Source organism: Helianthus annuus, chromosome 16 (assembly GCF_002127325.2).
Source record: "Helianthus annuus cultivar XRQ/B chromosome 16, HanXRQr2.0-SUNRISE, whole genome shotgun sequence".
In the NCBI taxonomy this organism is placed as follows: Eukaryota; Viridiplantae; Streptophyta; class Magnoliopsida; order Asterales; family Asteraceae; genus Helianthus; species Helianthus annuus.
In genome coordinates, this window is record NC_035448.2 from 96836709 (window position 1) to 96852036 (window position 15328).

The 15328-nt window shown below is 43.6% G+C and overlaps 1 protein-coding gene across 1 annotated transcript; it reads right to left on the reverse strand.

Annotated features, from left to right (window-relative positions):
• Positions 1 to 723: 723 nt before the first annotated feature.
• LOC110885276 (signal recognition particle receptor subunit alpha homolog) lies at positions 724 to 3541 on the reverse strand. The gene is made up of 6 exons (XM_035985932.1): positions 3435 to 3541; positions 3228 to 3353; positions 3060 to 3143; positions 2458 to 2992; positions 1989 to 2175; positions 724 to 1232 (listed from the first exon to the last, which is right to left on the reverse strand). The coding sequence occupies exons 1-4, from the start codon at positions 3456 to 3458 to the stop codon at positions 2873 to 2875; spliced, it is 354 nt and encodes a 117-aa protein (XP_035841825.1). The 5' UTR covers positions 3459 to 3541; the 3' UTR covers positions 724 to 1232; positions 1989 to 2175; positions 2458 to 2872.
• Positions 3542 to 15328: the final 11787 nt, after the last annotated feature.

Consider the following 15328-nt stretch of genomic DNA (forward strand, 5'->3'; position numbering starts at 1 on the left):
TTGATTATAATTACTATTTTACAATATGCTTAAGTTATTTTTTTCATAAATTTATAAATAGTAATTATTATTATTAGAGTTAATTGCCCAGATGGTCCCTGTGGTTTCATGTTTTTTCACGTTTAGTCCCCACCTTTTGAAAATAGCAGGTATGCTACCTATGGTTTGTCATTTTGTTACTCGGGTAGTCCCTGGGTAGATGTCAGTTAGTTTGGAAATTACATGTATGCTCCCTATGGTTTGTCATTTTGTTACTCGGATAGTCCCCAGAGTAAATGTTGAGGGACTATCCGTGTAACAAAATGACAAACCATAGAGAGCATACATGTTATTTTCAAAAGGTAGGGACTAAATGTGAAAAAACATGAAACCACAGGGACCATCCGGACAATTAACTCTTATTATTATTTAAATGATACATAAATATATATATATATATATATGTTAGTTATACTTCCAACAACAGTGCCACTACTAAAATACAACAAATCATGCACGGCGGGAGTAAAGAAATTTACATTGCATAGATATGTATCTGCGGCCCTTTTTTTAAGTAGAACAATCTCAACCTCAAACAACAAACTCAAAATAATGTATCAGAGGTCGTCACCATCATTCGTTAGTATGTTGAATTTACATTATATAAGAGTAAGTGTAAGAATATTAAATAAGCTAGAGTGTGCGTCTTTTTTTTCAGCAAAACCACCACCTTCGACTCGATCATGAAGCTCTTTTTAATAATAAACTTTCACAAAAAGCTTAAAACAAGTATTAATTGATAAAAAAAGAGTTATAATAACATATCATACCACAAGTACTTTCCTTTCGACTCAAACAGTCCACACTCTACAAGCAATCCGTCAAATGAAGCAATTGTTATTGAAGCGAGCGCTCAGGCGGCGCCTAGGCACAAATAATGCCCCGAGCCCAACAAATCGCCATGAGTGCGCCTCGCGCCTTTAATCTTCACGTTAGTTCATAATCTTCTGCATAGTTATTAAAGCGAGCGCCTAGGCCCAACAAATCGCCCTGAGTGCGCCTCGCGCCTTTAATAACTATGGAATAGACATTCATAAATTTTCTGATTTTCTCATTTTCAAATCACTAAAATGACCTCTGGTAAGGCAAGGTTCTTAAAAAATACTGTATAGAAAGCTTTTCAGGGTCTCCTTTTGCTGCTCGTTTGGTCAATGTAAAAAGCTCGAGTGATAAATATGATCATCATCTCAATCCTGCATAAACATACAATATGAAACTTTTATCCAGAAGAGAAGAGGGGGTATTAAATCTAAAATATTGAGCTCAAACTGGACACAATAAATTCCGAGCCAACTCGGCCAGGTTTGAAAAGTGATCTAAAGTCAGCCCACATACAAATATATGGCTTGAAAGTTGCCCATGATTTCGGCGAACCGTTCCAAGTATGCAATAAGAACGATGCTTGGCGGCGGCGATAAATGCAATTTTTATACGATAACAAAAGGGGATTAGTTATTTTGTGAATAGAAGCAATCAACCTAAGCTCTAAAATGAATGAAGTTATTATGAAATCATGTGCTAGTAAGTAGTAAATCATAAGACAGACAAATTGTTTCATGAAGCCATAAAAAGCATCAGCAATAAGATTCAGTCAAGCTTTTATATTAATATAGCCCCATTCAAGAAAAAAAAATATCACATGTGCTAGTAAGTAGTAAATATCACATGTGCTAGTAAGTAGTAAATCAGTCAAGCATTTTAGTATTATTAATAAGAATATAGTGTTATATATGAATAAAAGATTATATTATTTCAATAAATACTTATTTTTTAAATGAAAACATTTGAGGAGGACGTATGAACTTTAATTACAATTCTTGCACTTTTGACCCATTTGACCCGTACCCCGTTTAACCAACTTTTTTTATTCTACCTAGTAAGAAATTGAACATAACAAGTAAGCATGCCATATTAGAACCATGCAGTAGACATTACAAGAAATTACATACCCGTCCCTCCTTGAGAGAATCTATCGCATCCTGCAAACATGTGAGGATTCCTTCAGCTGCTTTCTTCTTTATCTCACTTGAATCAGACTGAGTAATAATCCGCATGAGTGAGTTGGCTTTATTGTTTTCTTCTTATTTTTTTAGTATCTCAGAAAAAAACCGATATGCCTTACCTTTTCCTGTTTGACTGTTCAAGAGGAAAATGACATTTTTACTCTAAAATTAAATAAAATGGATTAGAAGCTATAATGTATTAGTAGTACACTTTGGATGCCTTGTAACCCATTTGATATGTTTCCCTTTTTACATTTTTTACTCTTACCAGTTTGGTCCGATAAAGCCCAACCCGAAATAACCGTTTATACTTGATGGATCAAAATTTCCATCTTTAGAGTTCAGAATGATATTGCAATGAAAAACATTAGGCCAGCTTAATTCACAATATATCAACATAGACCAAATAACTAACCAGCAGCTCCGTTAAGAATCTTCGGTGACATAGCGGGTTCATTTCTAGATGACATAGCCAACAATAGTAGAACCCTGTTGGGTCTCCCAGATATACCCTAAGAACACCAACCCCAAAATAGTACCAGCAACAACAAAACACTTTCCTTGAATTGCAGCCCCATCACAAACACCATCTCAGTCATAACAAAATTCTAAACAACAATTTTAACAAAAATCTCTAAACAAACAAAGAATTAAAGGCGTTACCGAGCAACTATGATCAGGAGGGTGTATCTGCACTTGCTAGTTGCTACCATACCCACAAGATTCAACACAGACAAACTGAAATAACAGATTCAAGCTCGAAGAGTACATTGACAGAAGTAGGTGCAGAAAACAAACCATAAATGAAGCCACTTCATGTGCACCCTCATTTAAGTAGCCTTCACAATAGCCTTCACATTCAGCTTTTTGAGATCTGTATAAGACTGTCCACGCCCGATAAACATCACAGGCGCTCCTGATATGTAAACCATAGACAGTGCAGCTCCAACCTACACAAAAATAATAAATTAACCAATATTCGACATACAGAAAAAAAATATACCAGTTTGAGTTTACCTTATCATCTATGGTATCAAACTTGGTTAGCAAGATCCCGTCAATCAACTTAGGGCTCTGTGAGGGTGACATGTCGGTTAATTTCTGTAAGAACACAGGTAAACACCTAGTTAAACAAAATGTATACAGCTTTATCTACATTCCACCCTATGATATAAGCCTCGAGACCTGATTGAACTTTGAGAGTTGATCCACAGCATCATTACCGACCAATGCTTCCCCGACAAAAAGTACCAGATCTGGACTGTTGACGTATATAAGCTTGGATAGTGCACGCATCAACGGTTCATTGTCCTGCGAATGTCTTAGAATTATGTAAAAATACATTTTAATGATCCGAGATAGAAATATAGGATATGAAGCTATGAATAATACCTGCGTGCGACCCGCTGAGAACATCTGATCCGTTACGGGTGGCTTCCTGAATTGCTTTTCAACAATCGCAGGGTCTTTCTCAAAGCCTGCGACCCGCTGAGAACGTCTGATCTGTTACGTCTGATCCAATCACAGGGTCTTTCTCATATCCCTTTTCATCAATCGCAGGGTCTTTCTCAAAGCCTGTAACCGGATCATCACCACCATCGCTCTCTTCCGTCCCCCAAGGATTGCAGACCTTCATCCTCACAGATCTGGTCATGAAACGGCATCGGGTGAGAGATCTGGCATGATATTCTTGAGTCGCCGAGAGAAGGTCTGATGAAGTTTTGTTAGATGTGGTGAGTTGTGAGAGAGAAGATTGTGAGAGAGAAGGGAATGGAAAGGTTGATCCGTGTGAAATGAATATCAGCCGTCCAGATCGTGATCCATGTGAAAAAGTGAAAAAAATGGATGGTTGATAATGATCCGGGTGAAGGGTAAATTGTTTGTGTTTTCTTGTGCCTTAACAATTGTACATTGTGAATTAAGTGTTTTTTCAACACCTTGTTCAATTACCATCTTGTCCTTCACATATGTTTATTAAAGTAGTATAGATATATATATATATGTATTAAAATTTACTAAGTAGGATGACTTAATTAATTAGTCATTATCACGGCGGATATTGGTTAGTGCTGCCTTGTTTAAGCATAGGTGGCCAGTCCATGCCTAACTAAGGCTAGGCTATTCAATACATGCCCCTGATAATAACTCTAATATCTAAAATAATACTAACACTCTTACTATTAATATATTATTAATAATAAAACTAATATTAATTACCAATAATAAATGCATAAACTTAAATGAGAATATACTTCAAACAAAATTTTATACGTAAAAATATAATTTCTTTACCTTAATGGTTTTAACAAAAATTTTAATTACAGAAATACTATATTGTAAGTTTCTATATATAATCAGTTAAGTTTATACAATGTTTTTCGATTAATGAAAGGTAAGAAATATCACGAAAGGCTTGATTGGTTGTAAGGACTACGGAATTTAGGACATGAAATTGTGGATCATTATCTTAGCACATAATTGTGTTAAGATTGCTTTTATAAAATAAATCAATAAAGTGGATTCAATATAAATAAATAAATAATTAAATCTTAGATTAGCGCAATCTTCAATTTTGTGAAAATGTCATTTACAAAGTGATCGTGATCAAAGAAATAATTCAGTGAAGTCGAAGGCCAAGAAATCATGTTATGGTTCAAGAGAATCGAAGTGCTTGTTGGGATTATTTCGAATTTGAATATGATGGCTTAAAATATCATATGGGACTTTGAATTGAATACGAAATGTGAGCAAGTTAACTGGGTTTGGATAAAAACGAGTTTTAATAAGGAAGTTCGGACATGATCACAACAGAAATCATGTGTACTTTTCAAAAGAAAATCGAGTTTTTCAAGAAATTCATTGATTCGATATTAAAGAGTCATCGCTTTGTAAAAACGCGGTTTACAATGAAAAGATCAAGTATAGCGAAATGATATTTGAGCTTTTGATAAAACAACAAATTGGAATGATGCCCTCTTATGGTCTTTATAATTCAAATGAACCACATGCGTAACAAACAGTGCATGTGTAGTGAAGAAACACTGACCTAAGCAGCACCTACGGCTTCAATGATTAGTGACCCGAACGCTTGGCTGCAAAACAGAAAACACCGTTAGGACTCGTTACAGGAATGGGGTTATTCCTGTAACCACCCTCCGGCGTGAGAATAAGTATTGGTTTATGAAGGAAGTTTTGGAGAAGAAGATGTATGAGAACAAGATGAAGATACCTTATACGTTTTCCTCTATTTAGAGGTTTTCCATTAGGGTTTCCTTTAACCCAAGATGTATTCTGATAAGTTAGAGATTTACACGATCTTCCCGAAAAGTTGGAGATTTAGTTGTGCACCTTCCATGCAGATATGGAAGGTTCTAGAATAAACGTTTGTATTTATATTAATATAATAGGTTGTAACCGGGTCGGGTTGACCGATGCGGGTCACACCTCGTCATGTCCCCCCAGTCCGAGCTCATGGAAAGAAATCCATTAGGTCGGACTAAGAGAAAAAAGAAAAAGTTAGTGTATTATGGTTGTTACTACGGCTTTGGGAAATGACGGCGAAAATATAGGATGTGACAGTTGGGTCATCATATCAGTGACAACTGTTTTTACCCCATATGGACACGTATTTCCGTTCGTACATCTTTTTGAATTTGAAAAGTTGCCTTTGCGTATAAATAACGACTCCTTATGTAGGAGTTCAAATCCCTTCCCCCAAATCATTCCTTCGTCATTCTTTCTACTCAATGGCTTCGAAAACTAACGAATCGTCTTCCACCGCTACCGCCCCTACAGACATACTGTTTTGTAAGTGGGGCGTAACATCCTTCAACAACCTTGTTCATGATTATGGTATTAGCGCCGAATGGAACCCCGTTTTGCCGTCCAAAACCGACACTGCCTTCCCCTTGAAGGTGGGTAAAATCACTTTGTTCAGTGATTTTTTCAAATTCTGCAATTTCCGGCTACCCATCACCAAATTTTTGAAATCGGTGCTTGATTTTTACCGTATCCACATTTCTCAAATACATCCCCTTGGTTTAGTGAAACTTCGGCAATTTGAGTATGCCTGCATAGCACTGGGCCATATCCCAGAACTGGTTGTCTTTAGGGTTTTCTTTGTGCTTGTGTGGAAATCCCTTTTCTTTACTTTCGACCGGAGAGATACTGACATGTCGTGCCTAAGGGATATTCCCACCAGTTCGAGGGACAAAGATTGGAAGAAAAAATTCTTCTATCTTGATGCCACTGTTATCCCTGGGGAAATGCACTGGAGAGAGAAAGGGCCAAAGGATAAAGTGAAAGACGATGCTCCTCCTGAGGATGCGTACGCGTCAAATGTTCTATACATAAAGCTGTGTGGCCGCCCCTTCGAGTGCACAATTATCCCAGAAGGTGCGTTGGTGATGGCCGGCATGAGTTTGTTGTGGCCTGATATTAAGCGTTATCCCTCATTTCAAAGGGACGATGCAGGTATGTTTACATTATCGTGCATTGCTATTTTTGCAGTGTTGTTTTTTTTAACTCCCCATATGTCACGCAGGGGAGTGGGGTATGTTCGACTTTATTGATCCTCCTCGGCATCTCGCGTTGAAACCTGCCGACCGCGTGTTGGACGAAGGAGAACCAGATGTGCTAAGGGTGCATCTTGAGCAATTTCTTCTACCCGCTATACCGGCGGACCCCACAGCATACGTCACTCCGTTGTCAGGTGTGGCAACTACCGTCTTGTCAGTGTCGGAGAAAAAACCTACCCGGATAAAGCTTACCGGGAAGAAACACACAGCAATCCATGGGGGTGTGCCCTCCGTGGAGGAAACTTCCAGTGTTGGGCGTGATGTTCCCTTGGTCACCGATCTGACCAGTCCAGGTCGTGCCTCTAAGAAAAGAAAAACCTTTGTCGTACCTACTCTAAGTGCCTTTGAGGCGGTACAGGCTGCTTGTGCTTTCCCAACGGGTATCTATTGCTGACTACCACTGTAGCATACTAGCGTTCATGTTGCTAAAGCCCCACGACGTTTATTGTGCAGGTACCTCTGTGGGAGTGCCATCTGGAGTTGTTATACCAACACTTGTGCCGACCGTGGCGTTGTCGTGCCCTGGTTCCAGTGTTAGTATGCCTACAGCCCCCAAGACCTTGGCCTCTGCTACTGCCGCTGTGAGCTGTGTCATGCCCCTCCCTATTCCTACGTTATCAGTAGCTGTAACTGTTGATCCGCTATCCTCACTTCGGACAGGCGGTCTTGATACACCTGTGATTGACTCTCCCAGAGGCATTTTTGCTGATGTGGATAAAGATGCTACTACCGTGTCAGCGGCACAGGAGGTAACCAGCATGGGTGGTGGCGAAACTCGAGGATCGAGCAGCGGTATTGCTGATGACGGTGTCCGTCTGATTGACGACCTGTTTATACCAACTGTTCGTTGGGACCCCAATGCTCAAGATAAACGCTACCAGCCACACTGGAAAATCGCTGAATCCTCAAGGCTGATTTTCCCCCTGTGGTTCAACACTGGGTCGAGCGGGCGTATCCCCCTGCCGAAGCGGCGTACGTAGAGGGTTTGAACAATGAAGATTTGATGAATTCTTCAATATCTGACTCTGTGAACCTACCACGAAGGTTGGTTGAAATCCGTCGCAGGTGGATGCATGATAACACCCAACTCCACCAGGCTCGAGCGACTATTCAAGAATTGAGGGACGACAAGCATCGCTTAGAAAGTCAACTTCAGACTGTGGGATTAAGGGAGGCCAGATTCTTGTCGGAGAAAAACAAAGCTGAGGAAGATTTGCAGAGGGTGACTAACCATCTTGCTGAAGAACGGATCTTATGGGCCCGCGACATGGCGGAAAAAGATCGAGTGTTGGCTCAGGCCAAGAATATACAGGAGGAGTTGGAACGTAAGGCCATAGCGGAGGCTCAGAAGGTGAGACTCGAGTTATCGGCCCAATTGGAAAAATTTCGTGTTGACACTGATTTTGTGTCTCAGGTTCAGGAGCGGCACCAAAGCTTGACAACTGAAATAGAAGCCTCCCATACCAAAATCCGGCTTATGCAGGCAGAGCTGGAGGAACGGGAAGGAAAGGTCAAGGAGTTGCAGGACCATTGTGATTCACTTGTCACTCAAAACAACAAACTTGCTGTATCGTCGTCCTCTAAACTAAAAGAAGTGGAAAATGCTCTGGCACAATCCAACGCAGAAGTCGATGATTTGACCAGCCAGCTAGCGGCTATGCGGGGAGACAGGAATTGGTTGATAACTAATGGGCTTGTGGGAGCATTTGAGTACCTGCGTGAATCGCCCCATTTTACTAGCCTGGTTGATCGTCTCTCCGCGGCTGCTTACCAGTCCGGGCATCATGATGGTGTGTATAAGGGCTATATGGATTGCCATCAGTTGGATAGGGTATCGCCGGATTTTCATGCTGTCAATGGTAAGCTGCAAACTGATATGGCGAGCGCCCTTGAAGCGGCGTATACCGAGCCGCTGCCCTGTTATGGCGATTTAATGGACAAAGTCAATGAGGATGGAATAGAATCGCTGCGTCTGATGCTGGATCCCGCGGAGGAGTCTGAAGAAGAATAACAACTCCGTTTTTCTTTTTGTTGCTTGTTATGTACTCTTATTGCCTTGCTAATGACACTGTTTGAACTGGGTTTAGTGCCCATTTCTGTTTTGATTTGACAGCTATATTAATGCAAATGTCATGATTTCTGACACCGCCGAATTTTTTAAAATATGGCTCTGTGACGTGTGATGATTATTTTCCATTAATGCACCCGACGTCACCACTGTCAAAACTTTTTACTCCTGCTATAAATTTACCTTTCGTTTCCTTATTTTGTTGTGTGGGCATGATGGAAAGAAAACGATATAGGCAAAGACTCTCCGAGATCTTCCGGGTTCTTGACGCTGCTGATGGCTTGCTCCAGCTGCAATACCCGGTAACGAGGTCGATGCTTAGGGGGAGAAGACCCATTCCCAATGCTGCTCCGGTTCGTGCTAACCGAGCATGTCAGAGCATTGTTATTGAGGATCCTCAACCAGTGGATCCCGGAGTGCCACAGCTATCAGCTGATGTGCTGTCTGGTCTGATTCCGGTGAACCCTGAACAGCGATACCGTCTGACGTACCAACGCCATTCTGGTGGTCGGCCGAGGAGGCAGCAGGTGGATGGCTCAGGTACGGTGGTTCCAATGGTTGATGGTTCATCTGACCATTTGGCCATCGGTCCAGTTGTAGTTGTGGGTGATGAGGTGGTGGTGCATACCCCTGCAGTGGTGATGGCACCCAACCTTCCTCAGTAGGTGTTTTGAACATGTTCTGTATTTTGGTTCCCATATGTTTGGTTTTTAGTAACAGGGACAAGTACTTGGTTTTTTTGAGATAGGTTATGTACATGTAGTGATGCCTATCTGTTTTGGGGTGGTGTATGTATCTATTACCAAGATACCCGCCGTAAGCGCTTGTTATTGTTAACCCTATGACTTATATGAATGAAAAATATTTCGTGTTTAAGGGTGTTGTTTGTGTTTTTACCGTTTTATGCATTCATCGTGCGATGGTAACTTTTGTTACAAATAAACTTAAATCTTTATTAAACTTGCATGGAGCAATAAAAGAAAAGCAGAAAAATCCCAACACGGGTTACAAATGTGAATTGAGAAGATAGTTAACTCTTGCTGTTAGGAGCAAGGTTTTACAGGTAGCATTTCCTCAACTGGGCGATGTTCCAACTGCGCGGTATTGGCGTGCCATCTAGTCGGGATAGGCGATAGGCCACTTTACCCAGATCTTCTTGGATGATATAAGGGCCTTCCCAGTTTGGGCCCAGTTTTCCTGAAGGTTCCATTCTACTTGCTTCGTTGTCACGCATGACGTAATCACCCGCCTTGAAACTTAGTTTAGCCACCCATTTGTTATAATACTTTTCCAACGCTTTCTTGTATCGTGCTTCGCTGATGGCGGCTGCCTCACGCCTTTCTTCCAACAAATCCAAGCCTTCTCTCAGAGATTGATCGTTGTCATTGCCTATGTTGAGACGGCGTAATGACGGTAACCCTGCTTCAGCAGGTATCATCGCCTCCATTCCGTAGGTAAGGCTGAATGGGGTTTCGTTGTTGCTAGTTTTGGGCATTGTTCTATGTGCCCAAAGGACATGTGGCAATTCTTCCACCCACGAGCTTCCCTCGTGCCCCAGTCGCTTTTTAATGCCCTCTAGCAAACTCCTGTTCATCCGCTCCACCTGTCCGTTACCTTGGGGGTGTGCTACCGACGTGAAAATCTGCTGGATGTGGAGATCAGTGCACCATTCCTGGAAAATTCTATCCGTGAACTGTGTCCCATTGTCACTCACCAGGTAAAGCGGTAACCCGAACCTGCACACTATGTGCTCCCAGAGGAATTTTTTGGCATTTTCCGCCGTTATCTTAGCCAAAGGTTTTGATTCCACCCATTTGGTGAAGTAATCAACTGCCACAATTAGGTACTTCAACTTTCCGGGGGCCGGCGGGAAAGGTCCTACGATATCCACGGCCCATTTCTGGAAAGGCCACGCTGCTGTCACCGGTACCAGGCTGTTCTTGGGCCGTATTGTCTGAGGAGCAAACTTCTGGCAACTGTGGCATTTTCGTAGTTCCGTTACAGCGTCTTCGTGCATACCAGGCCAGTAATATCCCGCGCTATGGATTTTGGCCACCACTGCTCGAGGTCCGGCGTGTATGCCGCACAGACCCGCGTGAATTTCGCTGATGAGGTACTTTGCCTCTACTGGGGAAACACATCGCAGCAACGGACCCAAGTAAGATTTTCGGTATAGGACACCATCATTGACCTCATATTGTAGCGCTTTCGTTTGTATCTTCTATGCCTCGCCCTTGGCGGGAGGTAGCTCACCCGTTTCGAGGAAGCGTAGAATCGGAGTATACCAGCAAGGTTCTTCTATTGTGATGGCGGAAACACTCCGTGGTTCGATTGAGGGTGTCTGTAACGTTTCGACTTTGACTTCCTTTTCCATGCCTGAGGTGGCGAGTTTGCTTAGGGCGTCTGCTATTTGATTCTTTCCTCTATGTACATGGTTGAGCGTGACCTTGTCGAAGGAATCCATGAGTTCTTTAGTTTTCGCCAGGTATTTCGCCATTGACTCGTCTTTAGCTTCATACGTTTCGTTTACCTGATTGTTAACCAGCAATGAGTCGACGTATGCGTCTACCCTGGCTGCCCCCATGGATTTTGCCATCCGTAACCCTGCCAATAATGCCTCGTACTCCACTTCATTATTAGAACATTCAAAGTCGAAACGTAAGGCGTACATTAGTCTGATTTGATCTGGACTTATTAGCATTAGGCCTGCACCGGACCCCTTTCCGCTAGATCATCCATCAGTGTATAGTTTCCAAGTCTGCCTTGTAGTGCTGGACTCTGGTATATCTTGGACAACTGGGTCCGTAATGACTTCTCCTTCCGGTATTTCAGCTAAAAAATCAGCAATCACTTGCCCTTTAACCGCTGTTCGCTTCTGATATTCAATATCTAAAGCCCCCAGCTCAATGGCCCATTTAGCCAACCTGCCCGAAACCTCTGGCTTGTGCAAAACTTGCTGTAGCGGGTAATTGGTTAAGATTTGTACACGATGTGCCTGAAAGTATCTTCTTAGTCGCCTCGTGGCCTGTACTAATGCTAAAACTAGCTTTTCCAGTGTAGGATAACGCGTTTCAGGCCCCGCTAGCACCCGGCTTATGTAGTATATTGGTGTTTGCTTCCCTTCTCGTTCGACCATGAGCACGACGCTCACCGCCGTATGAGCTGCCGCTAAATACATCTTTAGTATTTTACTGGGTCTGGGCGCTGTCAGCGTAGGTAACCCTTCTATAAAACGTTTCATTTCTTGCAGAGCCTGCTCCGCTTCGCTGGTCCATTTGAAATTCTTCTTGTTGAGGCAATCTTTTAATGTTTTTATGAAGGGCAATGACTTTTCGGCGTGCCTCGCTAAGAACCTGTTGATTGCTACCAGTCGTCCATTTAGGGCTTGAGCTTCTTTCAGCGTTCGGGGAGAAGGCATTCGCGCTATGGCGGCTACCTTTTCCGGGTTAGCTTTAAAACCGTCTTGGGTGACTACTACCCCCAGGAACTTCCCCTCTTCCACCCCAAACGAACACTTCTTTGGATTTAATTTTATGTTGTACTCTCTAAGCCGCTGGAAAGTTTCCTCTATATCTTCCAACATCTGTTTTTCTTCGCTGCTTTTAATTACGAGGTCGTCTACATAGACTTCCAAATTTCGCCCGATCTGTGCCTCAAACACCTTGTCCATGAGCCTCTGATAGGTAGCTCCTGCGTTTCGTAGCCCAAAAGGCATCTTGGTGTAACAAAAGATGCCCACGTCGGTATGAAACGCTGTTTTTTCTTCATCTTCCTTGGACATTTTAATCTGGTGGTACCCTTTATACGCGTCTAGGAAACACTTGAATCGATAGGGTACCAGGGAGTCGACCTTTAAAGGGTACGCATCTTTTGGGCACGCCTTGTTTAAGTCTTTGAAATCGATGCACATTCGCCACGTGCCCATTTGGTTTTTTCACCATGACCGGGTTAGATACCCATGTATGGTATTGCGTTTCCCTGAGAATTCCAGCTTCGACTAACTTTCGTACTTCTTTAACGACCGCCGCCTGGCGGTCCGGGGCCATGCTGCGCTTACCCTGAGCGACCGGCTTGACGCCTGGAAGTGTGGCGAGCTTGTGTTCCGCTTTGTCCCGGGGGACTCCTGTCATATCGGATAGCTCGAACGCGAAAATGTCCGCGTTTCTTTTTAACAATTGCTTTAAGTCGCTTACAACTTCTGGGGACAGCGTGTCCCCAATTGTGACCGTTTGGTCTGGATGGCGCGTGCTTAATACCCATCTTTCTGGTCCCGTGGCCCCAGTGGGCCCCTGGCGACATCGTTTGGTATTTAGTACCTCCCCGATTTTATCGCGAAATACGGTAGCGACACCTTGCGGTGTTGGGAACTTCATAAAACCCCTTGCCGTGGAGACTATGGCGTCCAATTTTCCCAGGGTGAATCTTCCGATTATCACATTGTGGTATGACTCAGCGCGGACTACAAGGAAAGTTAGTAGTATGGTTCTTTCTTTGGGTGATTGCCCGAAGGTTACCGGGAAAGTGATTTGACCAATAGGATCAACCTTTTCCCCTGTGAAACCTTTGATAGGGGCGTGTACTGATTCAAGCAACTTCCTATCTTCTGGTTGCATTCTGTTAAAGCAATGTTCATAGATGATGTCTTCTGAGCTTCCGGTGTCGACTAGGATTCGCCTCATGCGGTAGTCTCCTACTACCGCGGAGATGATCAGGGCGTCTGTGGTAAGATGCAAATCCTCCATTCGCGGTTCTATAGTCATTGTTGCCAACATCCAAGGCTCGAGCGTGGAGAAACTCCGCTTCGCCCCCCTTCCCATGTCAGCGTGAACCATGTTCAATTCGCGCGGCCTTTTGCCTGCCGCCTTATCGTTCTCCTCCTTGACCACAGGCGGGCCTTGCTTGATATCTCGCACTAGGTGTGCCAACTTACCCGACTTCACGAAATATTCGATCTGTTTTTTAAGCTGAAAACAGTCGTTGGTGTCATGCCCGCTCCCCTTGTGGTACTCGCAGTATTTACTCGTATCCTTGTTAGGGTTGTCTTTCAACGGCTTTGGTGGATTAAGCCTGAGGTTTTCTGAGGCAAGAATTTCAGCCGGGGTCTTGCTTAAATTGGGATATTCAGACCGAGGTTTTAACGTCTCGTTCCTTGAATAGGAGCTTCGGTGTCTGTCGTATCGCGAGTCTTTGTCGTTTCTCAGATATCGGTCTCCCCTATGTTTGCTTTTAGACCCCTGGTGATCTTTTTCCTCCTGATTTTTTAGGGCTTCTTTCTTTCTATTAGCTGCGTGACTGGCCGCTACCGCTTTTTCCTGTATAACATATACTTTGGCTATTCGCAGTATTTCATCTATGGTTGGGGGTACACCATCCCTTCCATGCAGTGTTCTTAGTAGCTCGTCATCATTGACTCCTTGGAGGAAAGCTCCACATGCCAGATCGTTGGTGACGCCTGGTATCGCCAGGCTTTCTTTGTTGAATCTGATGATAAAGTTTTCTACCGTCTCATTGTCTCGACGACGAATATGAAGGAGTTCGTTCCTATCTTTCGTATGTCGGCGCTGCTGACTAAACTGTAGGATAAACTTTGATTCCAAATCTTCAAAGCTGTCTATCTCGCCTGTGGGCAGGCTGTCCCACCATACTCGTGCCGCTCCTATTAGAGTTTGTACGAACATTTTACACCATAGGGGCATGGGCCAGCAGGCCACTTCACCGGCGCTCTTAAATAAATTGAGATGGTCGTCAGGATCGGTGAGGCCATCGTACTTACCGACCGTTTGGGGCATTTTAGGTTTTTCCTTAATTGGAGCTTCGGCGATCCTACGAGTGAATTTGGACCGGAACGTCGCATCTACCGGCTTGTATGGTTTGGTTAGTTCGTCTTCTTCCACATTTACGGGTTGTGCGGGTGGAACGTTCGTACCCGGGGCAGGTCCTGCCATTAGGTTGGAGTTTTCCAAAGGGGTTACCCGGGGTCTGACCGCATTTTCTCTGTCGTGCACAGGCTCAGTTGGCGCTTGGGTATACATTGGTTGTGGAGTTGGAAAATTCCACCATGGCGGCATGTAAGCCGCGTACGGCGATTGAGAGCTTCCTTGCGCTGTTCCCTGAAACAGGTACGCTGAACCCCCGTATGAGGGTAAATATCCGTAAGGGGGTGCATAGCAATACCCCAGGAAATACATCTGATTTCCTGGTGTGACAGGGGCATTCATTACTCCAGCTGGCATGATGACCGGCTGATGAGGTGGTGTAGATAACGCCGCCGTGAGCGCTGCTGAGTATAGCGGCGACATTGGGTTAGAAACCAACGACTGGTAGTATTGAGGCGTACTGGTTTCTGACACTATGGTACTGGGGCTCGCCGAGGTAATAACAGGAGTGGAGTAGAGGCGTGAAGCCTGTGAAAAAACAGTTGTCACCGGGGTGAATGTGTTACTGCTAGTCCCCCCCAACCTCCTTGGTGGTATTTGTGAGGGCATATAGAGGAAAGGGCTTGTAACCACGGTCTGGGAAGAGACGGTGGTGATATTGTCAAAACCTGGAGGTGGTCCTTCTGCCTCGAACTCTGGATCTAACGACCTCGTGACGGCTGGGGAAGACTGTGGAACGGTACTAGTTTCCGCCCCTAACGCCAA